At 45.2% G+C, this 26,325-nt stretch overlaps 2 protein-coding genes across 11 annotated transcripts in view; both read right to left on the bottom strand.

Annotated features, from left to right (window-relative positions):
* Positions 1 to 4,342, bottom strand: part of si:ch211-51h4.2 — a 477,954-nt gene extending 473,612 nt beyond the window's left edge. For 2 of the 4 annotated variants that reach the window (XM_038815048.1, XM_038815049.1), the window contains exon 1: positions 4,100 to 4,342. Coding sequence is in view for 1 of the 4 variants with exons in the window: in XM_038815046.1 (XP_038670974.1) it covers positions 4,100 to 4,292 (193 nt within the window). In the remaining 3 variants the exon portion in view is untranslated. The remainder of the gene's footprint in view (positions 1 to 4,099) is intronic. The other 2 variants (XM_038815047.1, XM_038815046.1) reach the window with 2 other exon arrangements.
* Positions 4,343 to 20,486: 16,144 nt separating this feature from the next.
* Positions 20,487 to 26,325, bottom strand: part of LOC119975416 (inactive N-acetylated-alpha-linked acidic dipeptidase-like protein 2) — a 1,151,524-nt gene continuing 1,145,685 nt past the window's right edge. For all 7 annotated transcript variants that reach the window (XM_038815043.1, XM_038815042.1, XM_038815041.1 and 4 more), the window contains one exon: positions 20,487 to 22,900. In XM_038815043.1, coding sequence (XP_038670971.1) covers positions 22,696 to 22,900 — 205 coding nt within the window. In that variant the 3' untranslated portion in view covers positions 20,487 to 22,695. The remainder of the gene's footprint in view (positions 22,901 to 26,325) is intronic.

Here is a 26,325-nt window from a genome sequence, read left to right as displayed (position 1 = left end):
ATAATGATCGTGGTGTATTCCGCCCCTGTGATCCCTGGAAGAACAGCTTTCCCCACTGCAACAAAGTCGATACGGGTGTGCACTTGTGAGCAGTATGAAAACTCTTTCTCTCCTGCAGGAACCTCCATGGGTCCACCGCCCCCATCTGCTCCATAAATGCTCCCAGTTCCCTAGCCATGCCAGACTTTCCCCCTATTCTGGGGTTTGATCGGTCGGTCAGTGGGTCCTGCACGCAGTTAAAGTCACTCCCCATAATCAGTCGGTGTGTGTCAATGTTGGGGATTTCTGCCATGGTCTTCCTTATGAATTCTGTGTCATCCCAGTTGGGAGCGTACACATTTTCCAGTCCCACCGGTACCCCTTCCAGGTCATCGCCGACCATGACGTACCGTCCCGCTGGGTCCGTAAGTGTCTTGATTTCTGTAAACCTCGTCCTCTTTTTAATCAGTATGGCTAGTCCCCTAGCCCTCGTCCCGTAACATGAATAGTACATCTGTCCCACCCAGCGCTTCCTTACCAGCAGTCTCCCTCAGGTGCGTCTTTTGCAGGTAGATTATGTCGGCCTTTAGGCTTCTTAAGTGGGCAAAGGCTCTGGATCTTTTCACTGGGTCGTTACATTCTAGATAACAATCTTGGTTTGGGGGGGGGGGGGGTTCTGAACCCCTGTTCCTGCAGGATAACCCATACTTACCTGTTGGCTGAGCCCCTGCACTCCGGGGTTTCGCTTTGTTAGGGGGCGTCGAAAATGGCCATGGTCACCGCTCTCACCATGAGGTCAGGCCCTTATGCTCCTGGATTTCCCTTTGTCCAGGGGCAACCCAACATGGCCGCCATGTGTATGTCAGTGGGTGCCCCCCCCCCCCCCCCCGCACTTTGGGGTCTCCCTTTGCTATGGGGCCTTTTTGAGTGGCTACTTGCAGCGCCACCATGGTTCCTTGCCCTGCTCCATGCTTGCAGAGGCCTGTGCCTGTTCCGTTTCTTGTCCTTATTCTTCCCTTTGTTCCTTTTCTGTCCCCCCTGTATTCTCCCCCCCCCCCCCCCTTCTGCCCAGTCCCCCCACCCTTCCCCGTTTTTGGCCAGGTGCTCCCTCTCCCCAGAGAGGCGCGCCACGGCCCCCTTTGCTTTCTGCCTTCCTGTGTTAGCCACTGCTTGTCTCGCACTAGCCCTGTTTTACCCATCCCCTTCCTCCCCTTATCTCACCCCTTTGCCTGCTTTCCCTATCCTCGCTCCCCTTGGCCTGCTCCCCCTCATCGCATTGAGGGGAGAGATGAGCCCGAAAACGAGGCATCACAGTCCCACGTAAAAAACATATGCACATAGTTTGTATTATTATTGTCTCTATTTGCGGTCTATCCTCCACTCTCCGTTACTTTCCGCTTTCATCGCTGACGCGATTGCTCTCCTCTGAGTTGTTTGTTTCAAAGAACTCATCAACCTCCGCCGGGGTGTTGAAGTAAAGTTCTTTGCCGTTAAATGTCACCCAGAGTCTGGCTGGGAATAGCATTCCAATTCGTATCCCACTTTTATAGAGCAAAATGGCCAATTTTGCTCCATTAAACTTGGCCCTCTTTTTTTCCAATCCCGCCCCAATGTCTTGGTACACCCTGATTCATGTCATTCCTACGAGTCCACCTTAAGATCTCTTTTCGGTCTTGGAATCAGTGCAGCTTCGCGATTATTACCCTGGGCTGCTCCCCGGTTTTGGGCCTTGGCCGAAGCGACTTATGTGTCCTGATCATTTCGGGGGGTTTGGAAAGTCCTCTCTCCCCATTAGCTAGCCAGCATTTGGGCAATGTAGCCCATTGGATCTCTTCCCTCTGGCACCTACTATTCGGACGTTTTGATGTCTGGACCGGTTTTCCTGGTCCTCCATTTCTCTTTTAGGGTGCGCTGGGCTGCCACCAACCTTTTCACTCCTGTTTTCAGAGCTACAATCCTGTCACTCTGGTCCGTAGCTGCCTTCTCCAGGTCCGGGGGGGGGGGGGGGGGGGGGGGGGGGTCATCGCGTCCTGCTCCTGCTCTGCTGTTCGGTTCGCCGACCTTTCTTCCTCCTGGTTCGCCTGGGTTTCCGCCTCGCCTCGTGGACTGCCTGTCTGCTCACCCGCTGTTCCTGGCCCTTTCCTTTGCTGCTACTGATAGCTTGCTGTCCACTCAGTCTATTGTTGCCAGGCATGTTCTTCTCCTGTGTCCTTTGTATTCGGCTGGGTTTTGGTGGGCTTTTTAGACTGAGATTACCAATAAATTAACTATGTTGGATCCGAATGTGAGGAGAGCCACCTGATGTGTGTCTGCTCAGCACATCACGGACACCGGAAGTTCAGGTGCGAGACACCTGATGAGAGATAGGGTATGAGCGACAGAATTTTGTATGAAGTAACGTTTACAGAGGAAGGTGGAAGGCTGACGAGGACAGCATTAGAAAAGTTGAAGCACTTTGTAAATCGACACGGTAGCATGGTGGTTAGCACTGTTGCTTCAAAGCGCCAGGGTCCCATGTTCAATTCCGGCTTGAGTCACTGTGTGTGTGGAGTCTGCACATTCTCCCCATGTCTGCGTAGGTTTCCTCCCACAAGTCCCACAAGTCCCGAAAGACGTGCTGTTAGGTGAATTGGACATTCTGAATTCTCCCTCCTTCTACCCGAACAGGCGCTGGAATGTGGTGGCTAGGGGCTTTTCACAGTACCTTCATTGCAGAGTTAATGTAATCCTACTTGTGACAATAAAGATTATTATCGAGGAATAATCTTTGTTAATGGCAGATGACATCTGTCAATGGCTCGTGTGAACAGGATCACAACAAACCAGATGTCCTCCTGAAGCAAACCATTAAACAGTGTCAAAGTGAACAAGCAGAAAACAACATTCAAGATATGAAAAGTGAAGTATGTGGCATTATCAACTTTCTGAATATGGACAGAAGTTAGATTGTTCTCAAGTTCAATGTATAAGAAAGATATCTCCTTCCCGCAACAAGCCACAAATATAGAGAACTCTTGGAATTAGTCCAAAGTTGTGTAAATTAGGTGGATTGGCCATGATAAATTGCCCTTAATGTCAAAAAAGGTGAGGTGGGGTTACTGGGTTATGGGGATAGGCTTAAGTGGGGTGCCCTTTCCAAGGGCTGGTGTTGAATGGCCTCCTGAATGGCACTGTAAATTCTGTGAAATTAGGTTCTGTATCAGTTAACCTTCATCATGAGCTATTGAAGAAAGAATATGATTTACGTGGAAATGTCACATGAGAAGTGTTTGGTGAGATTAAGAAAACCAGATCATTGCACCAGTACAATGAGGATATTATTCAACAAGCAATGCACCCGGAACATGACTGGGCACATTTCATATGCAAGGTGATAGCGTGGGGTTACATCTTACCATCTTCTGCTTTGTTTGGGCTATTTTGAAAAATATAGCAATTTGTTACAGTTAAATGCTGCAGAAAACTATGCCGCCTGCACAAAATAGTTAATTTGATGGTCTACCAGAGACACAAAATATTTTTGATGGCAAGTTGAGCATAGTGTACCTATCTCACGTGACCAGGAAGGTTGCCAGCCGGAAAGTCACACTGTGCTGTTGCAATTATTTTATTCTAAATATATATGAAAGGAGTTTTATAGTTATGAATCTTCTACCAGGGCAAGTATCAGGGCACCATTATCTCTTCCACTGTACCAATCTTTTACAGAAAGGTATTTTTAAAGAACGCATTCAGTCTTCTTCTGAAGAGCTATAATTGCGAAATAAAAGTCACCTTTCCCTCATTACAAATGATTCCCAGAAATCGTCCGAACGTCAGCTGTGAACAACAACAAACAAGAGTAGGTTTTTATCCTTCGCGCACTGGCGTGTAGTCAGGAAAATAAAACTGCAGCTCCCAGAATACTTAACCCATCCCGTGAATGCCACGTCGAGTATTTACAACAAACGGCCGCAAACAACAGACGGCATTTCTTCTTGTTATATTTATATTAACTGTGGGAGCTCAGCTATCCATGCAGCAGCGGGGGTCAATGTGGCGTGTGGACAGCAATTTTGTGTGCAGCTCTCTTATTATCAGCAATATACATCTGATGACAGGCTGCACGTAAAGGACTTACAGCATTGCAGGTAGATGAGTCGCAGTTTCCACGGTCTGTCCTCGTTCTTTCTGGTGGTTTTCAAGGATAACGGCGTGTAGGTCTCTCTGGAGGTGGTGCTCTGCCTCTGCTCAGGTGCCATTGCTCCTCCTGTGCAGCTAGGAGACTGGGAGCAGCCGGCAGCGCGGACACGCGCTCGCAGCAGCAGCAGCATCCTGGGCGGCACCACTTCAATCACAAGCTGTCGCCTTGGGGTCGATCCTGGTGCCTCTGGTACAAAGTAGCTGCTGAGATTAAAAGGAATTGTCTGCAACGTATTGTCACTTCAAGTTTATGTGCCCAGCAATAACATAACGCGTGATTTATATATATATATATATATTCAATAAATCATGGCCGCAAATTTGGGCTCTGCCGCAAAATCGGCGCTGGAGAATGTGACGAGAGTGGCGTTGCAGCGCGCCCTGCCTCACAGGATAGGACCCCGGGATGGATTCTGTGATCCTGAGGCGAAGTGTCGAAGCCGTCAGAAACGCCGCTGCGTTTCCCGACGGCGTCAACATGGCCTCAGGATCAGCAATTCAGGCCCCGACAGGGGGCCAGCACGGCATTGGAGCGGTTCAAGCTGATCCAGCTGCTGAACCCGGTCTGCAGATGCGCAGTGGCACCGGCGCCAACGCATGCATGTGCAGTGGCACCGACGCCAATGCGTGTATGCGCAGTGGCTTCCTTCAACACGTCAACCCCGACGCAACATGGCGCAGGACTACAGGGGCCGGTGCGGAAGAAAGGAGGCTGGCAGCCAGAGAGGCCGGCCCGCCGATTGGTGGGCCCCGATCGCGAGCCAGGCCACATCAGAGGCCCCCCCTGGGGTCGGACCCCCTCTCCCCCCCCCCCCCCCCCCGACAGGCTGTACCCCGAACCTTCCACGCCGAGTTCCTGCCGGCTGAGAGCAGGTGTGGACGGCGCTGGCGGGACTCTGCGTTTTTACAATGGCCGCTCGGGCCACCTTGGCCGCTCTGTGGAGAATCGCGTGCCAGCAGCGTGATGCGATTCACGCCAGTCGTGGGGATTCACCAACCCGGCCCCAGGCTGAGAGAATCCCGCCCTCGTGTGCAGAGTGTACACAGGGGCATGCACAGGGACATCATCATGATAATCTTTATTGTCACAAGTAGGCTTACTTTAACACCACAATGAAATTACTGGGAAAATCCCCTAGTTGCCACATTCTAGCGTGTTGGGGTACACAGAGGGAGACTTCAGAATGTCCAATTCACTTAACAGCATGTCTTTCGGGATTTAGAACATTGAATTTACAGTGCGGGAGGCCATTCGGCCCATCGAGTCTGCACCAACCCTTGGAAAGAGCACCCCACTTAAGCTCCACACCCCCACCCTATCCCCATAACCCCATAAACCTATCTAACCTTTTGGGACATCAAGGGCAATTTAGCATTGCCAATCCACCTAACCTGCACATTTTTGGACTGTGGGAGGAAACCCACGCAGACACGGAGAGAACGCGCAGACTTCACACAGACAGTGACCCAAGCCGGGAATCGAACCTGCGATAACCATTGTGCTGCCAGTAAGCCTCTTGGGTTGATTTGATTCGGGTTTTGTCAGTGTGGACTGTCTGGCTCCGGCTACCACCTTTTCTTCACTCAGAGTTGAAAAAAAAGTATCTACACTTTCAACTTGCAGATGAACCTGCCTTTGACTTAATGCTGCAAAATCTGTGAATGTGTATCTTGGAGGAGTTTTGGTGACTTGAATTTAGAAGCGAGCATCACTGCATCCTGACAAGGAGGTCAGAGGAGTTTTCAGTCTCATCAACAAGAAGGCCTGTACAATTATTAAGGGGATGGATGCAGTCCCACTTGGGTTAATTGGAACACAACAGTGTCAACGAGCACAGGCAGCGGATAGGAGAAAGTGTGCACAGAAGGAGACCACAGCCAGCAGCACTGTGAGAAGCAGCTGTCATTCACCAAGGAGATGGTAACTGAACCATGACACCTTCTTCAACAGGACTTCAGACCACAGAGCAGGGCCACCATCGACCTCAACTTCAAAGGAAGCAAATCTTCTCAGGCGAGTTAACAAGTATTTCCCAATTGATCATCCTTCGCTGTATCAGACGTTTGTGGAGACCCTGCACACCAGGAGAGGGAACATCACTTTCTCTCTTACCAAGAGGAACAGGGAGAGTGGGCATGTGGGCCAGGGTAGCCAAATCCCCAAAGGTACAGAGAGACATTGACTGCACTCATATAGCTCTGTGGGGCGCACAGGCAAACATGGCGATGCACAGCAACCACTAGGGCTAGATCAACATGATGTTGGTGTGTGACCATTTACACAGTGCCATGAAAGAAGATATATCCGCCATCTTGTTTTTTAGACTAGTCTGGCAGTTGTGTCTCACTCAGGGCGTCAATGTTGTAGCGTCGGAGTTCCTGGCCTATGATGGCAGCACGGCATTTTGGTCTATTGCTGTTGGGGTTGTCCATAAGGGACCTGATGTTCCAGGTACCAAAATTAATTTGGCTGTGTGGGATGGGGATGGGAATGGGGTGGAAGATGCCTGTGCATTCTTTTAACGTGGGGGAGTCGTTGCATACCAACCACCACATGGTCCCAAAAGAGCGAGGTCTTGGCCCAAAAGCAGGGAAATCCGACACGAGCAGAGACCAGGCTCTGCTGTAAGTGGGGGACTAACAAACACTCATCGAGTGCAGAGGACATTCATCGGGATATTGCCTGGGATAGAGCATTTGAGCTATGGAGAGAGGCTGGATAGGCTTGTGCTGTTTTCTTAAGAGCAGAAAAGCACGAAGGGCAAGGTGGGGAGCAGGGGGTGCTGAACCTGATTGAGGTGCATGCAATTATGAAGGTTATGCACAGGATGGATCAGAAGCAGTTGTTCCCCTTACTTGAAGAGTCAGTAACAAGGGGGTATAATATTAATGTGAGGGGCAGGAGGTTTAAAGGGGATTGAATATCGTCACCCAGAGTGGTGTAGAGGAGGGAAACTTCAAAATCTTTCAAAAGGACGTGGATAAGCATTTGAAATGTCAGAACAGTCAAGGTTCTGGGCCAAGTGCTGGAATGTGGGATCAGTGTAGTGTAGTTTTGTTGGTGCAGATTCAATTGGCTAAAAGGTCTCTCCTGTACTGTAGACTCTGTGACTATGACCCACTCAGCAACCACTCGCCCTCGCCGACACTAAGCATTTTGTTCTGAGCGATTGAGGACGAGTGAATTGGTTCTCTATTATTTCAACCTCCTTGGTTGGTTCACCAAAGGGTTTTAGAATTTATTTTCCCTACAAATTCCTTTTCCAATCCAAATGTCTTGATTTGTTAATAAGGAGCCAATCAAACCAGGTGTTCTGGAGTCAAACAAAGAGTAAGTTTATTAGTTACAAAACCTGACAAAAAGAATAAAGATGCAGGGACACATGCACACACACAAATAAAAGTTAAAAGAAAAGTACTTTTGCTTCTCTATGAGGCAAAATTTGTTGAATGTTGTGACCCTTTGAGGAGAGTTGGTTTCCTTTAAAATCCTGGAGTTGAATTGAAGTTCAGAGACTGAACGTTTCTGGTGACTCTTTTTTTCAGACAGCGAGAGAGATTCCTCACATTTTTTAAACAGTTCTTTTCCAGATGACTGATGAGTTCTGTTTCTAGCTTTGCAAAACCAGTTCTTAAATCTCCAGTCTGTATATTCCCACGGAGGTATTAGATGAACATGTCGTTGTAGACATCTTTCATCTGACAAACTTGACACATTTTCAAATAGTAGAAACCAACGGGATATGGGGTTATTTCTTCCTTCATAGGGGTTTTGAGTCTCTGGCTAGGGAGCAGAACTAGAAGCAGGAGTAGGCCATCTGGCCCCTCGAGCCTGCTCCGCCATTCAATTAGATCATGGCTGATCTTTTGTGGACTCAGCTCCACTTTCCGGCCCGAACACCATAACCCTTAATCCCTTTATTCTTCAAAAAACTATCTATCTTTACCTTAAAAACATGTAATGAAGGAGCCTCAACTGCTTCACTGGGCAAGGAATTCCATAGATTCACAACCCTTTGGGTGAAGAAGTTCCTCCTAAACTCAGTCCTAAATCTACTTCCCCTTATTTTGAGGCTATGCCCCCTAGTTCTGCTGTCACCCGCCAGTGGAAACAACCTGCCCGCATCTATCCTATCTATTCCCTTCATAATTTTAAATGTTTCTATAAGATCCCCCCTCATCCTTCTAAATTCCAACGAGTACAGTCCCAGTCTACTCAACCTCTCCTCATAATCCAACCCCTTCAGCTCTGGGATTAACCTAGTGAATCTCCTCTGCACACCCTCCAGTGCCAGTACGTCCTTTCTCAAGTAAGGAGACCAAAACTGAACACAATACTCCAGGTGTGGCCGCACTAACACCTTATACAATTGCAACATAACCTCCCTAGTCTTAAACTCCATCCCTCTAGCAATGAAGGACAAAATTCCATTTGCCTTCTTAATCACCTGTTGCACTTGTAAACCAACCTTCTGTGACTCATGCACTAGCACACCCAAGTCTCTCTGAACAGCGGCATGCTTTAATATTTTATCGTTTAAATAATAATCCCGTTTGCTGTTATTCCTACCAAAATGGATAACCTCACATTTGTCAACATTGTATTCCATCTGCCAGACCCGAGCCCATTCACTTAACCTATCCAAATCCCTCTGCAGACTTCCAGTATCCTCTGCACTTTTTGCTTTACCACTCATCTTAGTGTCATCTGCAAACTTGGACACATTGCCCTTGGTCCCCAACTCCAAATCATCAATGTAAATTGTGAACAATTGTGGGCCCAACACGGATCCCTGAGGGACACCACTAGCTACTGATTGCCAACCAGAGAAACACCCATTTATCCCAACTCTTTGCTTTCTATTAATTAACCAATCCTCTATCCATGCTACTACTTTACCCTTAATGCCATGCATCTTTATCTTATGCAGCAACCTTTTGTGTGGCACCTTGTCAAAGGCTTTCTGGAAATCCAGATATACCACATCCATCGGCTCCCCGTTATCTACTGCACTGGTAATGTCCTCAAAAAATTCCACTAAATTAGTTAGGCATGACCTGCCTTTAACGAACCCATGCTGCGTCTGCCCAATGGGACAATTTCTATCCAGATGCCTCGCAATTTCTTCCTTGATGATAGATTCCAGCATCTTCCCTATTACCGAAGTTAAACTCACTGGCCTATAATTTCCTGCTTTCTGCCTACCTCCTTTTTTAAACCGTGGCGTCACGTTTGCTAATTTCCAATCCACCGGGACCACCCCAGAGTCTAGTGAATTTCGGTAAATTATCACTAGTGCATCTGCAATTTCCCTAGCCATCTCTTTTAGCACTCTGGGATGCATTCCATCAGGGCCAGGAGACTTGTCTACCTTTAGCCCCATTAGCTTGCCCATCACTCCCTCCTTAGTGATAACAATCCTCTCAAGGTCCTCACCTGTCATAGCCTCATTTCTATCAGTCGCTGGCATGTTATTTGTGTCTTCCACTGTGAAGACCGACCCAAAAAACCTGTTCAGTTCCTCAGCCATTTCCTCATTTCCCATTATTAAAACTCCCTTCTCATCCTCTAAAGGACCAATATTTACCTTAGCCACTCTTTTTTGTCTTATATATTTGTAAAAACTTTTACTGTCTGTTTTTATATTCTGAGCAAGTTTACTCTCATACTCGATCTTACTCTTCTTTATAGCTTTTTTTAGTAGCTTTCTGTTGCCCCCTAAAGATTTCCCAGTCCTCTAATCTCCCAGCACTCTTTGCCACTTTATATGCTTTTTCCTTCAATTTGATACTCTCCCTTATTTCCTTAGATATCCACGGTCGATTTTCCCTCTTTCTTCTGTCCTTCCTTTTTGTTGGTATAAACCTTTGCTGAGCACTGTGAAAAATCGCTTGGAAGGTTCTCCACTGTTCCTCAACTGTTCCACCATAAAGTCTTAGCTCCCAGTCTACCTTAGCTAGTTCTTCTCTCATCCCCTTGTAATCTCCTTTGTTTAAACACAAAACACTAGTATTTGATTTTACTTTCTCACCCTCCATCTGTATTTTAAATTCCACCATATTGTGATCGCTCCTTCCGAGAGGATCCCTAACTATGAGATCATGAATCAATCCTGTCTCATTACACAGGACAAGATCTAGGACCGCTTGTTCCCTCGTAGGTTCCATTACATACTGTTCTAGGAAACTATCGCGGATACATTCTATAAACTCCTCCTCACGGTTGCCTTGACCGACCTGGTTAAACCAATCGACATGTAGATTAAAATCCCCCATGATAACTGCTGTACCATTTCTACATGCATCAGTTATTTCTTTGTTTATTGCCTGCCCCACCATATCGTTACTATTTGGTGGCCGATAGACTACTCCTATCAGTGACTTTTTCGCCTTACTATTCCTGATTTCCACCCAAATGGATTCAACCTTATCCTCCATAGCACCGATGTCATCCCTTACTATTGCCCGGATGTTATCCTTAAATAACAGAGCAACACCACCTCCCTTACCATCCACTCTGTCCTTCCGAATAGTTTGATACCCTCGGATATTTAACTCCCAGTCGTGACCATCCTTTAACCATGTTTCAGTAATGGCCACTAAATCATAGTCATTTACGATGATTTGTGCCACCAACTCATTTACTTTATTCCGAATACTACGAGCATTCAGATAAAGTACACTTATGTTGGTTTTTTTACCTCTGTTTTGGATCTTAACATCTCCAGTTTTATTCCTTTTGTTATTACTGGGCCTATTCACTGTGCTCCCCTCAGTCACTGTACCTTGCACTGTCGCCCTTATGGATTTCTGACTATGTCTTCTCTGCCTTGCACTTTTCCCCTTACTTCCTTTTGTTTCTGTCCCTGTTTTACTACCTTCCAACTTCCAGCATTGGTTCCCATAACCTTGGCGGAACTGAAACAGTCAGTGAACAGGTTATTGCTGAGTTAGTGCCACTTGGTAGAACTGTTGTTGACCGCTTCTATCACTTTACTGATGATCAAGAGTAGACGGATGCGGTGGTGACATGGTTGAGTTTGTCCTACTTCTTGTGTACTGGGCATACCTGGCCTGCTTTCCACATTGCCAGGTAGATGCCAGTGTTGTATCTGTACTAGAACAGTTTTGCTAGCGCTGCAGCAACTTCTGGAGCACAAGCCTTCAGTACTATTGCTGGAATACTGTCAGTGTTCATACCCTTTGCAGTATCCAGTGCCTTCAAGCATTTCTTGACATGATGTGGAATTAATCAAATTGGCAGAAGATTAACAACTGTGATTCTGGGGACCTCGAAGGGGTCATCCATTTGACATTTAGAACATAGAACAGTACAGCACAGAACAGGCCCTTCGGCCCTCGATGTTGTGCCGAGCAATGATCACCCTACTCAAACCCACGTATCCACCCTATACCCGTAACCCAACAACCCCCCCCCCCCCCAACCTTACTTTTTAGGACACTACGGGCAATTTAGCATGGCCAATCCACCTAACCCGCACATCTTTGGACTGTGGGAGGAAACCGGAGCACCCGGAGGAAACCCACGCACACACGGGGAGGACGTGCAGACTCCACACAGCTGAAGATTTTGCAAATTATTTTACACTGATGTGCTGGACTCCTCCATCATTGTGGAGCTTCCTCCCTCCAATGAGTTGTTTAATTTTCATCACCATTCACAGCTGGATATGATAGGACTGCAGAGCTTAGATTTGATCCCTTGGTTATGGGATCACTTTACTTTATCTCTTGCTAACTATTTATGCTGTTGGAATGCATGTATTTCTGTATTATAGCCTCACCAGGCTGACACCTCATTTTTAGGGATGACTGGTGCTGTTTCATAGCATGCCCTGCATTGTCCATTGAACCAGTTGATCCTCTGGTTTAGTGGCAATGGTAGAGTAGAGGCTATGCAGATCCATGAGGTTACAGATTGCAATTGAGTATAATCCTGCTGATGACCCACAGCATAAGTCATGGTTGCCTTGTTGAGTTGCAAGTTCTGTTCAAATACTGTCTCATTTATCTCAGTGGTAGTGCCGCTCAACAGGATGGAGGGTATTCTCAATTTGAAGACTGAACTTCATCTCCATTAGGACCATGCAGTGATCACTCCTACCAATACAGCCTTGGACAGATGCATCTGTGGCAGGCAGATTGGGGAGGATGAGGTGAAGTATATTTTCCCTCTTGTTGGTTCCCTCCCCACCTGTCACAGACCAAGACTACCAGCTATGTCCTTTAGGACACGGCCAGCTCGGTTTGCAGTGGTGCTACCGAGCCGCTCTTGGTGATGAACATTGAAGTCCTCCACCCACAGTACATTCTGTGTTCTTGCCACCCTTTGTGCTTCCTGCAAGTGGTGTTCAACGTGGAGGAGTCTTTCTTCCATGATCACTCACAAACAAGTATGATTGTCCTCCTAAGAAACTGTGTGTGACTGGTCATGGGTTCTGTGGGTTCTTTCATGACTGATGAGCCCGATTCTAAAGCCGCATCTCCGACCGCACACTTGGCAGGTGTTTCTGGGAGGTGGGATTGGTCCTTTGACTCGAGGTAGCTGGTATTCCTTTCTCAGGCTCCTTTTCTGGACATCCTCTTGATGTTGGATATTCTCGGAGAATTGTGTCCCTTCAATGAGGAGGTTCCTCCAAGTAGATTTCTTCTGAGCAAGAATCTCCCAGGCAGTGGCATCTATGTTGCATATCTTGCGGTAAGCCTTCAGGATGCATTTAAAGTGCTTCCTTTGTCCTCTTCTTGTTTGGGAGCCTTCCTGGAAATGGACGGAGGATTCGCTTTGGTAGTCGAGACTCTGGCATCCTAAGCATGCGGCCAGCCCACCAGAGTTGGTTTCAGATGATTATGGCCTCAATGCTTTTGGCTCCTTCAAGGATGCTGATGTTTATATACTGCCCTGCAAGTTGATGTGGAGAATCCATCTCTGAAAGCTTTGATGGTACCTCTCCAGGCATCTGTACATAGTCCATGTTTCTTAGGCATATAAAAGAGTTGGGAGGACAACTGTCTCAACCACAAGGATCATGGTATGAGCACAAATGTCGCAGTCATCGAAGACTCTCACCCTAAGGCGTCCAAAGGCAGCGTTCACAGATTGAATATGATATTGGATCTCCACATTGATGTCAGCCTTAGATGGGAGATGGCTCCCCAGGTATGGAAAATGTTCCACATTTGAGTAGGTTTCCATTAATCTTGATGGAGGGAAAGACCGCACTTGCCCTGGGGCGGGTTGGTAAAGGGCTTGAACCTTTTTGAGGTTGAGGCTGATTCTTCAGTATGCTTTCATGAAGGCATCAAGCAAAATTTGAAGGTTCTTCTCTGAGAGATTGGAGAAGAAGGTGTCATCCACATACTAAAGTCTCATGACCATTGTCAACCGATTGAGATTGAAAAGTTTTCTGTCCATCCTGTGGACGAAGTCCACTCCACTTGGAATCTTGTTCTTGACAAGGTGAAGGGTGGTGGCAGTGAAAATGTGGACAAGGGTGGGGGCAATGTCACATTCCTGTTTGATTTCAGTCTTGACCACAAAAAGGTTCTGTCTTATTACCCTTGGTGAGAATTGTCACCAACACCTTGTCGTGGAGGAGTTCGAGGATGTTGATGAATTTCTCTGGGCAACCTGGCCTATGACACAGAACTTCCCAATTGGCTGAGTCAAAAGCCTTGGTCAGATCGATGAAGGCCATATAAAATGAGTGAGATTGCTCCTGGCATTTCTCTTGAAGTTGTCGAGGAGCGAAAACGATGTCCATTGTTACATGGTTTGGTCAGAAACCACGTTGACTTTCCGGAAGGATTTCTTCAATGACTGGGAGAAGACGGCTGGCGCGGATTCAGGCGATGATCTTCCTGGTGATGGGAAGTAGGGAGAGTCCTCTGTAGTTCCCACAGTCCATTCTGTCTCCTTTCTTGAAGATGATGGCGGTGACAGCATGTCTGAGGCCAGCTGGAATTTTTTCTCTGTCTCAGATTTTCAGCAATAGCTAACAGAGATGACAGGTGATCTCTTCTCCTCCAAGTTTGAAAATCTCCACTGGAATCCCATCCACTCCTGTGATGTTTCTATTTTAATGGTAGTTTCAACTTATTCCATGCTTGGTGAGAGTCCCAAGATTATCTTTGACGTAGAGCTGGAGGATTTCCTCGAACATATTCTAACCAATGATTACATGACAGTTTAGGAGTTCTTTGAAGTGTTCGCTCCATCAAAAGTTGATGTTTTCCCCTCTGCCTCTCAGAAGGGTTCCATACTTATTCTGCATCGGTTTCAGGCTAAGGATGTTGGGTCCATTTCTTGCCTTGGCGACACTGAAGAAGCTCCGAGTGTTGTGTTTGCGGTGAGGAGTTGGAGCTACTTAGCTTTCTCAGTCCACCATTTGTTCTTGATCTCTCATTCTTCCTTGTACCTCCATCTTTGCTGTTTGATGAGTTCTCCCCTTTGCTTGCTGTTGATGCTATTTTGCCAGATGCAGAGAGCTTTCCTCTTCTTGTTGATGAGATTTTGGATGATGTGGTCGTTCTCGTCGAACTAGACTTGATGTTTCCTGATCTTGTAGCCGATGGTTTCTTCACAGCTTGAGATGATGGCTGTCTTCAGCTCTTTCCAAATTGTCTCCACTCCATCAGAATGAACGCTTCTGATGAAGACATGGTTGAATGTTTGCGAGCATGCTTGGCTTTTGAAGCCATTCAACGTCGAACTGTTTTCTGAGCTATTTCTTTAATTTTCTGCGTGGAGTTTGATGGGCATAGAGAAGTGGTTGAACATAGAACATACAGTGCAGAAGGAGGCCATTCAGCCCATCGAGTATGCACTAATCCACTTAAGCCCTCACTTTTACCCTATCCCCGTAACCCAATAACCCCTCCTAACATTTTTGATCACTAAGGGCAATTTATCATGGCCAATCCACCTAACCTGCACATCTTTGGACTGTGGGAGGAAACCGGAGCACCCGGAGGAAACCCACACCGACATGGGGAGAACATGTGGACTCCGCACAGACAGTGGCCCAATGGCAGTCTGTTGTTTGACTGATCTGCGAGATAGCTCTCCCAAAACCTAAGTCCTCAGAGCATTATCCTGGGTCTCTAGATGACTGGTCCAATGACAATACCACTATGCTTTACCACTTAGTTCCAAAATTAAAGAGAGTTGGGCCCTCAAGGATGGTAATCAGCCTGTGTACAAGATGATTCACATTGCCATGGGCTTGAAGAAACGGATTTCTAAGATCTCTCTGATGTTACAAAACAAGGGTAGTTTTAAATAAACATTTGTGGGTATTAGAAGGTATAGCTTTAAGTAAGTTTAATGTTGTGCTTCCATATTTGAAAGGATTGGTTCTGAGGTCTGCATGGTAATGAGGGTTTACGATGTGAAAGAGCTATGGTGTTGCTCAGCAACCAGGGATCAAAGAACAAAGAAAGGTACAGCACAGTAACAGGCCCTTTGGCCCTCCAAGCCTGTGCTGACCATGCTGCTTGTCAAAACTAAAATCTTCTGCACTTCTGGGGTCCATATCCCTCTATTCCCATCCTATTCATGTATTTGTCAAGATGCCCTACCCTCTGTGTAAAACACTTTCCTCGTACATCTCCTCAAAACCATGCCCCTCACACCTTAAACCTATGCTCCCTAGTAATTACCTGGGAAAGAAAGATCTTTTGAGTTAGTTGCAATCTAGCGCTTGAACAAGCTGGAAACTGGACAAGAGATCTATAGAGAGCAGATTTCCCAAAAGAAAAACAGGAAGTGGGGACAATGGTAAGTGTTAGAAAGACATTTAAGTTAAAGGAGCAAAGAACAAGAAGTTGAACAAGGTCTTCAGGAATATTGGATTTGAGGTATTGGGCAATTTAAGGTTTAAAAGCCTGGGATTAGAGTGTGTTTGATTGCAGTGGTCATGTTTTTAAAAAAGAATTCTGTTTTGCAGGGCCTGGGTTCATTTAGCAGCCAGAAGGTGAAATTGGCAAAGGAAAGTGTTTTTCAGTCTGGACTAATGGACTGTGGTTTGACGGGGAAAGTCCTTGGGGAGTCAATGTGCTTTTCAACCGGCAGAGATCATTTGTTTTCCAGCTTGTAGAGGTGGGGGGTCATTGCAGGGTGAAGCCAAGGAATGGAGAGACACATTTTTTCAAGCTTTAAAGAGGCAGTTTTTGGAGAAAGCTTTGGAGAGAGGAGCTGAATTCTAATCTGCCTGATGCTGAGTCCACAATTGTCCCATAGTAAGATAGTTATAAAAGTGTAATATGTATAACAGAGCAGTTTAGGCTGGGGACAAGGAAGAAGCTGAAACACGGCAGGTGAACCAGCTTTTTGAAGATGTTCATCCAGAGTCTGAAGGGGTTCTGCATGGTGTCGAATTCTGTACTGTGAAGCAAGTATTACTCCTTGCCATGCGGAGATTTAAGATAGATTGAGAGCATTGTCTTTATTTTATTGTTGTTGAATGGGAAATTGAGTAGTGTTTAAATAAGCTGTTCTTTGTGGATGTGAAGTTAAAAAGTTTAATACTGTATCCATAATAAGGTTTTGTTTTAAAAGATACCAAAGCCCTATTTCTTCGTGCATTTATTCCTGGAATGAATCATTCGTTCCACACAGTCTTACAAATAAACTAAAATATTGGGGTTTCGGTCCAGTATCCTAGCCACTGTTGGGGTCGGGTCTGCAATGTAATTGAAGTTAAAGTAAAAAGCAGAGAAAGGCCTCTGCTGGAGAGGTAAAGAGACATCTGCAGGAAGTAGATTTAAAGTTGGCTAGGTGAGAAACCAGGGCCTGGATTCTCGCAGCCTCGCGCCATAATCGCGGCCGATACCGGGGGGGGGGGGAATTCATGCCATAATCGGGCCTGCCGTCGATGTGGCGATTCTCCGGGCCCCGAAAATCGGCGAGACCGGGGAAAGACTAAACCGATATTGCTTTTCAACATATTTTATGATTTAAATATTTTCACTTACATACCTTTTACCTAGATAAATGTATATAAGTAAATATAAACCCTTATATGGCAACCAACTGCTATTGCAATTTAAAATATACATTTAGTGACTAACTTTCAGGATAATTTAATTTTTATGATGAATCGTTAAATTTGTTTAAGCAACTGGGCAGCACGGTAGCATGGTGGTTAGCATAAATGCTTCACAGCTCCAGGGTCCCAGGTTCGATTCCCGGCTGGGTCACTGTCTGTGCAGAGTCTGCACGTCCTCCCCGTGTGTGCGTGGGTTTCTTCCAGGTGCTCTGGTTTCCTCCCACAGTCCAAAGATGTGCGGGTTAGGTGGATTGGCCATGCTAAATTGCCCGTAGTGTCCTAAAAAGTAAGGTTTGGGGGGGGGGGTGTTGGGTTACGGGTGTAGGGTGGATACGTGGGTTTAAGTAGGGTGATCATGGCTCGGTACAACATCGAGGGCCGAAGGGCCTGTTCTGCGCTGTACTGTTCTATGTTCTAACTGTCCCAGTTTACAATCAAAGCTCAGTGCTACCAATATGTTGAATAATTTTCATCAGAAAACTAATATATCTTGTACTTCTGTGCTGTGAGAATGCGCGTGTATGTTTGTAGGAGGTGAATTCAGTTGTCCAATGTTCCCTACCTGTACTGAAGTGTTTTGAGAATGGTGAAAAGCATAGAAGTTTTGAATACTCAAAATTCCACAAAAAATCTTTTTAATTGAAAATAGAATCCATAACCAATAGTACCTTGTATACATTTTCTGGTGTATAAACTGTATATTCCTCTGATAGTACCCATATATTGTATTTTTAAAATATTCTAGATTTTCAGATGTGCAGCAATGCAAAGTTCAATCGATCAATCAAGCCTTGTAACTTGCTGAAATGGCACAATTACTGTAATGTAAGTAAGTAAAATTGTTGTTCGATCATATAAAAGCACTCTTTCATCAGAATTATTTAGTTAATCAAACCTATTTGTGATTTAATTTACAGTGGGAAGTTGCACAGGCAACTTTCAATCATAACATTTATCAAAAATATACACAGTATGACATCAGAACTGTGTTGCACTCTGTTTGTGCTATCACAAACTTCTAAATTAAATCAAATTTAAATCAATTGTAACAATCCATGTCCACTTTTATATTATACATTTACCACAGAAATATATCCGAGTCTCTGATTTATGAAATCTTCCTGTGTACAGATGTACTTATCTTTGCGCTTTTCTGTTTCTATATTGAGAAGGCTGGTTCAAACTGATTACCTCAAGGATGATCAGGCCTATTACTAAATAAAAAGTCAATTATTTATGTGACACATGGGCAAAATTCTCCCGCCAGAGCTGAATTGCTCGTGATTTGCATTCCATCATATCAAAGAGAGTTAAGTGTATTCACTTTCCAGCTCGGCACTTCAATATCATTCATGTGTGAAGGGGCATGATTGGAATGCACTTAACTCCCTTTGATGTGGTGGATGTTTCTAAACATTGTGGTTTCAGCCCTCAGACTTACTCACCAGCAAAGATGAGTGGAGCAAGGCTCACAGTTTTTTTTGTGGAAGCTGTCAATCACAGGCCACTATCAGAAATGAATGAATGGCTTGAAACTCATGGCTTGGAGGGGTTTAAACACAGGTCACTGGGATATTGGCTGATGGACAGCTAGTGCTTCCAGTTAAGTGTTACAAATGTGAATTTATTCACTACCGCTGTCTGGACTGCTCTCTATCTTCCAGACAGAGGTATTTGTTCTGAGGTGTTCTGATGGGGGGTCCCTCTATTTCGAGGGTCCCTTTGTGTGTCTAGCAATTTGGGGGTTCTCTGGGGGTCCCTACAGTTAGTGGGTCTCTGTGGGGGGAGGGGTTCCTTTCGTTAGGAGGTCCCTGTGGGAATCTCCCTAATTAGGGGGTAAAATTTGAAGATTACCTCCCATTAACTTTCTCCCCCTACCCTGAACTTAAAATAATCGGCCACAAGGCAGTTTGCTCAATAACTAATGACAGCCTATGAATTACATTTCAGAATCAAAACCCGTAGCTTCTGGATTAAGAAGTAAATGCAATGTTTTGCTTTGTCAGGGCTATGCCACTTTTGAACAATATTTACAGAAATAACCCCTGTTTTATCCTGGCAGCCTGGATGTTAATATTATTTTAAATCACACTTAGATTATTCTTACTTAACCAGTCAGTTTTTGTAAACAAATTTGGCTTATAAAGCTGTTACCATGGATTGAATGAACTAGAACTGTTCCAACGTTGACCAATTGTACCTGTAGTCTGCCGATATTCACTCAAGTGCTGTTTTAATACTCCTATATTGACATTTGGTGTCAAAACATTCCCTATTTACAATTCTTATCATCTGCCCTTCAGAACGTAACTCCATTTTCATAGAATAATAGAATCTACAGTGCAGAAGGAGGCCATTTGGCCCATCGAGTCTGCACAGGCTCTTGGAAAGAGCATCCTACCCAAGGTTAACACCTCCACCCTATCCCCATAACCCAGTAACCCCACCCAACACGAAGGGCAATTTTGGACACTAAGGGCAATTTATCATGGCCAATCCACCTAACCTGCGCATCTTTGGACTGTGGGAGGAAACCTGAGTACCTGGAGGAAACCCACCCACACACGGGGAGGATGTGCAGACTCCGCACAGGTAGTGACCCAAGCCGGAATCGAACCTGGAACCCTGGAGCTGTGAAGCAATTGTGCTATTCACAATGCTACCGTGCTGCCCTTTTGACATAGCACTGCTGTTGAAGAGAATTCTATCTTTTAAAATCAAAGTGAAGATATATGAATAGATCTCTTTTCTTAAAATGCAACTTGGGGCAAAAAATGATAACCAATAAACTGAAATTATGCTACTGGTTGACAGTGCAGGAATGCTTAACACAGATGTCTGTAGTTCCTTCCTCTGTTATTTTAGTGCATGAATTCATTTGTTTTAAATGATTGGAGTAACACTTCCACTAACCTTCGCACGCTAGTTAACACACAGCATAGTTAAACTGTGATAACAGTGAAAGATCACGCAATGTTACAGTAGTTGTTCTTTGTGAAGTGAGTTAGTCTAATATCAGAAATTACGTGTAATCAAGGGCAGCACGGTGGCGCAGTGGTTAACACGCTGCCTCACGGCGACGAGGTCCCAGGTTCGATCCCAGCTCCGGGTCACTGTCCGTGTGGAGTTTGCACATTCTCCCCATGTTTGCGTGTGTGTCGCCCCCACAACCCAAAGGTGGGCAGGCTAGGTGGATTGGCCACACTAAATTGCTCCTTAATTGGAAAAAATGAATTGGGTACTCTAAATTTATTTAAAAAAAATGCAATTACTTATAACCCAGTAATGCTTTTGAAAAATAAAACTTTTCATCGTTCAATTTTTAAAAAACACAGCATCAATAAAATGGTCTCATATTAGTTCCTGATTTTGAATGACCATCGAAAATAAGAATTTTAATGTCACTGTTAATTCACGTGTGACGGTTTATTATTTCTATTCAATTTATCTTCCATTTTTATTTGCACAATCTCCTCATCATTGAATCTCCTGAAGTATGCATGATTCTTCAAGCAAGAAGTTATGTATGTAGACAACTTGCTGCCCAGAATTTTATTGTGATATCTTGATCTAGCTGTTGGGAGCATATTTTCCTGTTTGATGATTTTATTAAAGAGTACAAGTGCAGAAACAGGAGTGTAATCCCAAGACACAGCACCAACAGATGTTTTGTGTTGTAATGTGAATTAGGTGAGTTAGGGAAAACTAACAATAATTTTTTTTAAAAACATAGCTTGTTAAATGTTTTCTTAAAGTCAATTGTGAACAATTTAAAAGACAAATTCTGAAATTGGTGAGGTTGGCGAGTGGTGGGGCGGAAGGAGAAGAGGATTGTATGGAAATAGAAAAATGAGCACTGCATTACAGATCAAACCTGCTATAAGTGAGTTTAACACAAAAGATACTTTTTAAAACAATCAACAGAGCTGTAGAAATACTGGCACGATAAGCAGAACAATGACACGATGACCTCAACATTCAGAAAAATTATGCCAATGGAAATAGTGGTGAATATGCAAACAAGGTCTCATAAAGGCAAAATACTCTTTTGAACTTGCCAGTCAGTCATTTTGCTAAAATATTACACCCTCCAATATCGGATTAATTAACCCTTCAGTCTGTGAAACTTGCTCCACCATTCCGAACATGTTACATGATCATATTTTGAGGCCCGTAGAACCAGCTCTGGATTTGGCCAAACTAAGAACACCATTGTTGGATGATAGTGGTTACACAGCCTCATATTACAATTCCGCCCTCAATTTCATTTCAGAAGAAATGAGGAATCTTGTACATTAGGTGGTCAGGAGGACATTCCATTTCACTGTCCAATAGGATGGCATTTCCAGCATTTTTAGATTATCAGTTGTGCCGAAAGAAACATACCACATGACCATTTAATTCATTCACAATTAGGAAACAAGTGCACTTCAAGTTTAACTTAGATTGATAAATAGAAAATGACATTATGACTTTTCAACTTTAGTACTCATGAATTATAGAAGTGTTGCAGAAATACATTAAAGTATTTGTCACATAATTGAAAAAAAATCATTATTTCATTGTTTCCCACCGCAAATCTTTTATAAGTGGGCGTTTGATTAAAAAAATTAAATAGGTACTGAATATTCAGTTTCTCAATCTGCATTCAACTGTCAAAATATAATGATTAAGCTACTTTAGAGAATACTACAATAATACGCTATTGCAGATCAATCCAAAAAATAGGTTTGCTCTTGTCTGTTCCATTTGACAGATTAAAAATGAAGATTGGTCACTGTTTTAACAAAAGGCATTTGTTTCACACAAATCGTACCAGTTTATGACATTATTCCACAAGTTGCAATGAATAATAATACTCTTATATACAAAATAACATACACCCCCAGTCTGAAAGGCACATTGCGCTTTTATAACCTAATAAAACTCTTTAAGACTTTGTCAATTTCAATAATTGTCCACTTTGAAGGTATCTTATAATGAAAATAATTAAGTGCTCATACAACATTCACTGTCTTTACTGCTCAGCCTGTTACATGGATCGCATGAATTATTTCCTGTTAATGTGAATTTGTTTTACAGATCTTTCAGTCAGGCAGTTAGCAGCCTTAGACGGCTAGAAATATCCAGTCATTCTCGACCAAGTCTCCCCCTAATCATTATTTACTGGTATTAGATTATTATCCAATGGACTGAAAAGAGATACTAGGGCTGTTGGCTGTGATTTTAACTTTGCAAGTATATGGATTTTGAATGAGTCTGACTCAGTTGCTAACAATAACCACCAAGCATCAGTGAAGATAACCATTTAATGGCATTCTGCCTTTATACTTGCAATTGGCCCCATACGTAATTGCTGTTGTAAGTAACTGTCTATCCTTTGGTAAATTCAGGTATCATTTTTCGGTATTGTAGCTATAATTGAAGAGGAAAATGTTCCTCCCTCAACATTACACATTTCTAAAAGTCAGTTTGTTCTTTTCGCACTTTGAACATTTTCAAACACTTCCAAGCCTGCCTTTAAATAAACCTGAGCAGATCGAATGCTGTTCAGCACCATAGATGAAACTGTGGCTAGAGTTTGGTTCGTCCGCTGAAGTCTGCAGTGGTTAACAGCTTCTTTCATGACAGAAAATTGGTTCGATGTATCATTGAGGTGATATAAAATATTTCTGAAACACAAAATAACATATGCTAATTGTAATAAAAAATATCCAACGTTGAAATGTTTAATCATGCTCTTTTCATGTTCTAAAATAAATTGAACATTGACTGTCGAATGTTTATTGAATTTGTAACAATAACAATAAAACTAACGAAGAGCTTATACAACATTCACTATCTTCACTGCTCAGTCCGTTACATGGATTGCATGAATTTGAGTACTTATAACAGGCTGGATTGCTCAGTGAAAGCAAAATCGAGCCGTGCAACACTCACAGTTATCTATAGGCAAATCAGACAGCAACATCTGGCAAACGTACATGCTCAGTTAAACAGAAAAGCCAGGAGATGCTGTTCAAGATGTGCCACTCCTCTGTAAGCTGCCCAGAAATATCATCTCACTGTCTTCCTCCCCATTCAAATGTCTTGAACAGCCCATACTTACATCACAGGTATGGACTAAACTTGACACTCTGGTCTAAGCACCATTTGAATGACTGCCAAAGAACCTCTCAGGTACTAAATTTTACTTTAACAAGTAAAGTCTTATTCCTTATGAGATTAATTTATTGTTGGTGATTTATTTTTTAAATTAAAAAAATGTTTTTACTCTCTCTTTTTCGTCCAGTCTTTCTTTCCCTTCTTAAATGGTGCTTTTTGCACCCGATTTGACCTTGAATTCACTATTCTGACAACACTTTAGTTCAGATTCTGCACTGCTCATGAATGATTCTTCAATCTGATTGGTTAAGGAGACACCTTCTCAAGAGCAATTGAGGTTGGGCAATAAATGTTGGACGAGCCAGTGACTAGCCCATGCGTGAGTACACATAGTTACTTGCCTTGTTCATACATGTCTCAAATGCCATGTACCATTTGGTTGTCCAAGTGACAGCACGTTGCTTTGCAGAACTCTTTTTGCGAAGTCTGTGGGCAAGGGTCAGGCACCATCATACCCCATCCACAGCCAAATGCAGTCCATTACTTTATCTATTTTTTGTGTAAATGCATACACTGTCCCTTTAAATGTGGCCACATGTTTTACTTTCAGGCTGTGTATTTTGTAATGTTCTATGCACCATTTTACCTAAACTCAACTTGGGTGGAAAAGGCAATAAGAATGACAGTTTAATAACATCCTAATAGTTGCTTCTGAATTCAACAATGGGCGTGATTCTCTGCAAAGATTTCTAAGTGTGGTAGCGAGTGGGAACTGCTGTGAGCTTCCCAATGCTCGACCCGGCGAGGCCGGCAACACAATACGTTAATTGATCGATTTAACGAGGTCCCACGGGTTTCACGCCACAAATGAAGGCTCCCCAGCTGATTCGCCAGGACTGCGCTCGCCAGCCACCTACTACCAAGATCGAGCAGCACTTAAACAGCTCTTGCACAGTCAACCCCACTCAGCTCGCAATCATGGCAACAAGATGACCGGCCCTAACATTTGGAGACACAGACCTGGGGAGCCTCCTAGATGCGGTCGAGGCCAGGAGGGATGTCCTGTCCTCCCAAGGGTCCCGGAAGGTGAGCCACAGGGCAGCCAGTGCTGCCTGGGATTAAATGGCAGTGGCTGTCAACTTGGGAAGCGTGACCAGGAGGTCAGGTCTTTAGTGCCGCAAGAAGGTCAACAACCAGGCCGCACGTGTGAGTTCCCCCCCCCCAACCTTCCCTTAACACTCCCTCAACCCTCCCTTCACACACACACACGTACCCCCAACCAACATTGTGAACTACGTATGTTCCCGGCAAGAGAAGCTGTCCACAACCATTGGGAGAGGAACCAGACTGGGGGCAGGGTGCCTGTCATAAGGATTCTCACCACCTTCAAGGAACAGGGCCTGGAGGTTATAGAGGTGGCCGAAGACAGAGGGTCACCAATGCGGAGGTCGGTGCAGGCCACTGAGGTAGGATACACCAGGCACCACCCAGAGGACCTGTCAAATGTAAGTTGTTAATGCCATACAGACTGACCCATCCCTCCCATTGACCACATGGCCATTCTCCTGCAGGACCTCCAGCAGATGGCACCGGCCCATCTGGGGTTGACCCCCACCCTGCTTCCCAAGAGACCACCTTGGAGCGCTCCGAGATGCCTTCATCGATGTATCGCAGCTATCATCACCACACTCCACCAGCACAGGAATACACACCCCGGTGGGCAACGTTAGTGGACAGACTTCTGGGGCACCTTCTGGTGAATGCCTCACAGTTACTGATGTACATCAGGTAAAAACAGGAACTCCCCAGGTGCGAAAGACAGGCTGCTGGATCCCAGGACCCAGATGGCCCCAGCCTGATGCTGAGCCTCTGGAACAGGTTTACCCGGAGCTGATGCAGACTTTAGGGAGCGGTTGGGACATTCAGAGGGAGATGTCAGGGACACTCCGGCAGGTCCATAGCCAATTGGATGAGTCCCAGAGGCCACAGGCGCAGGAGATGTGGCCTGCAATGTGTTAAACTGAGGCCATAGTGGGGAACCTGGTGCACGATGTCAGCAGCATTAGTGGAGGTGTCCAAGGCGTGGCTCAGTTAGTAATGGCCATGGTTGAGGACCTCAGTAGACTGTCAGACTCCCCAGGGTATGTGACCCAGTACCAGGTGGACCCTGATGAGGTGCTGCGGAGCTTGTCTCAGTCATAGGTGGGCATTGCCGAGCACTTGCGGAGCATGTCCCAATCTCTGAGGAGCATCACTGAGGGCGTCGCACACTGGTACAGACATGGGGAGCCGCCAGGACTGACAGAGCCAGATGACCCAGGGCCAGCCGGGCTCAATCCAGCTGCCCCTCTGAACCTGTGAACTCCAGGGCCCAAGGGACACTGATCGGGAGGAGGGGGGCGCTGGGTGACAACCTGCACCCATCCTACGAGTGGCAAAAGTAGCCACCAGCTCCCTTGAGTTCCACTCGTCTGTTGAAGCTGCATCTCGCAGCCAGCACCCAGAACAGGGCTGCCGTCCGGTGCGCCGGGGCTCCCGCCAGGGGTATCGAAGGCCACGGGACGTGGTAATAAGCAGGGTGCCTCCACCTCTGATGTGTATCCTGGGGACACACCTAGATGCAGTGTTAGAGCAAGGAAGGCGAGCACTTCGAAAATCAATGAGAGGGAAGTGGGGGGGGGGGGTGTAGAGGGTGAGTGGAGTGTGCATGGGGGGAGGGCTTTGGAGTGTGGGGAGAAGGAGGATGGGGAGAGTAGGGCGGCATCATCGGGAGAGTTGGGCAATGGTGTACACTTATACAAAACAAATTTTTAAAAGCTCACCACAACCAGAATGATGCCTCCGGCCCTTTTACCAGCGATGCGGCTCAATTACCAATCCCATGCCCCATCCCCCCCAGACATGGGGTCCTGCCCACCCCTACTCCTCCACCCAACATGGCCTGCCCACGCACACCAGACTGCGGGTGGGGGTTGGGGCTACTGCTCATCAG

Source organism: Scyliorhinus canicula, chromosome 13 (assembly GCF_902713615.1).
Source record: "Scyliorhinus canicula chromosome 13, sScyCan1.1, whole genome shotgun sequence".
NCBI classification, from domain to species: Eukaryota; Metazoa; Chordata; class Chondrichthyes; order Carcharhiniformes; family Scyliorhinidae; genus Scyliorhinus; species Scyliorhinus canicula.
Note: the sequence above shows the minus strand (reverse complement) of the source record. Positions and strands in the feature narration are given on the sequence as shown.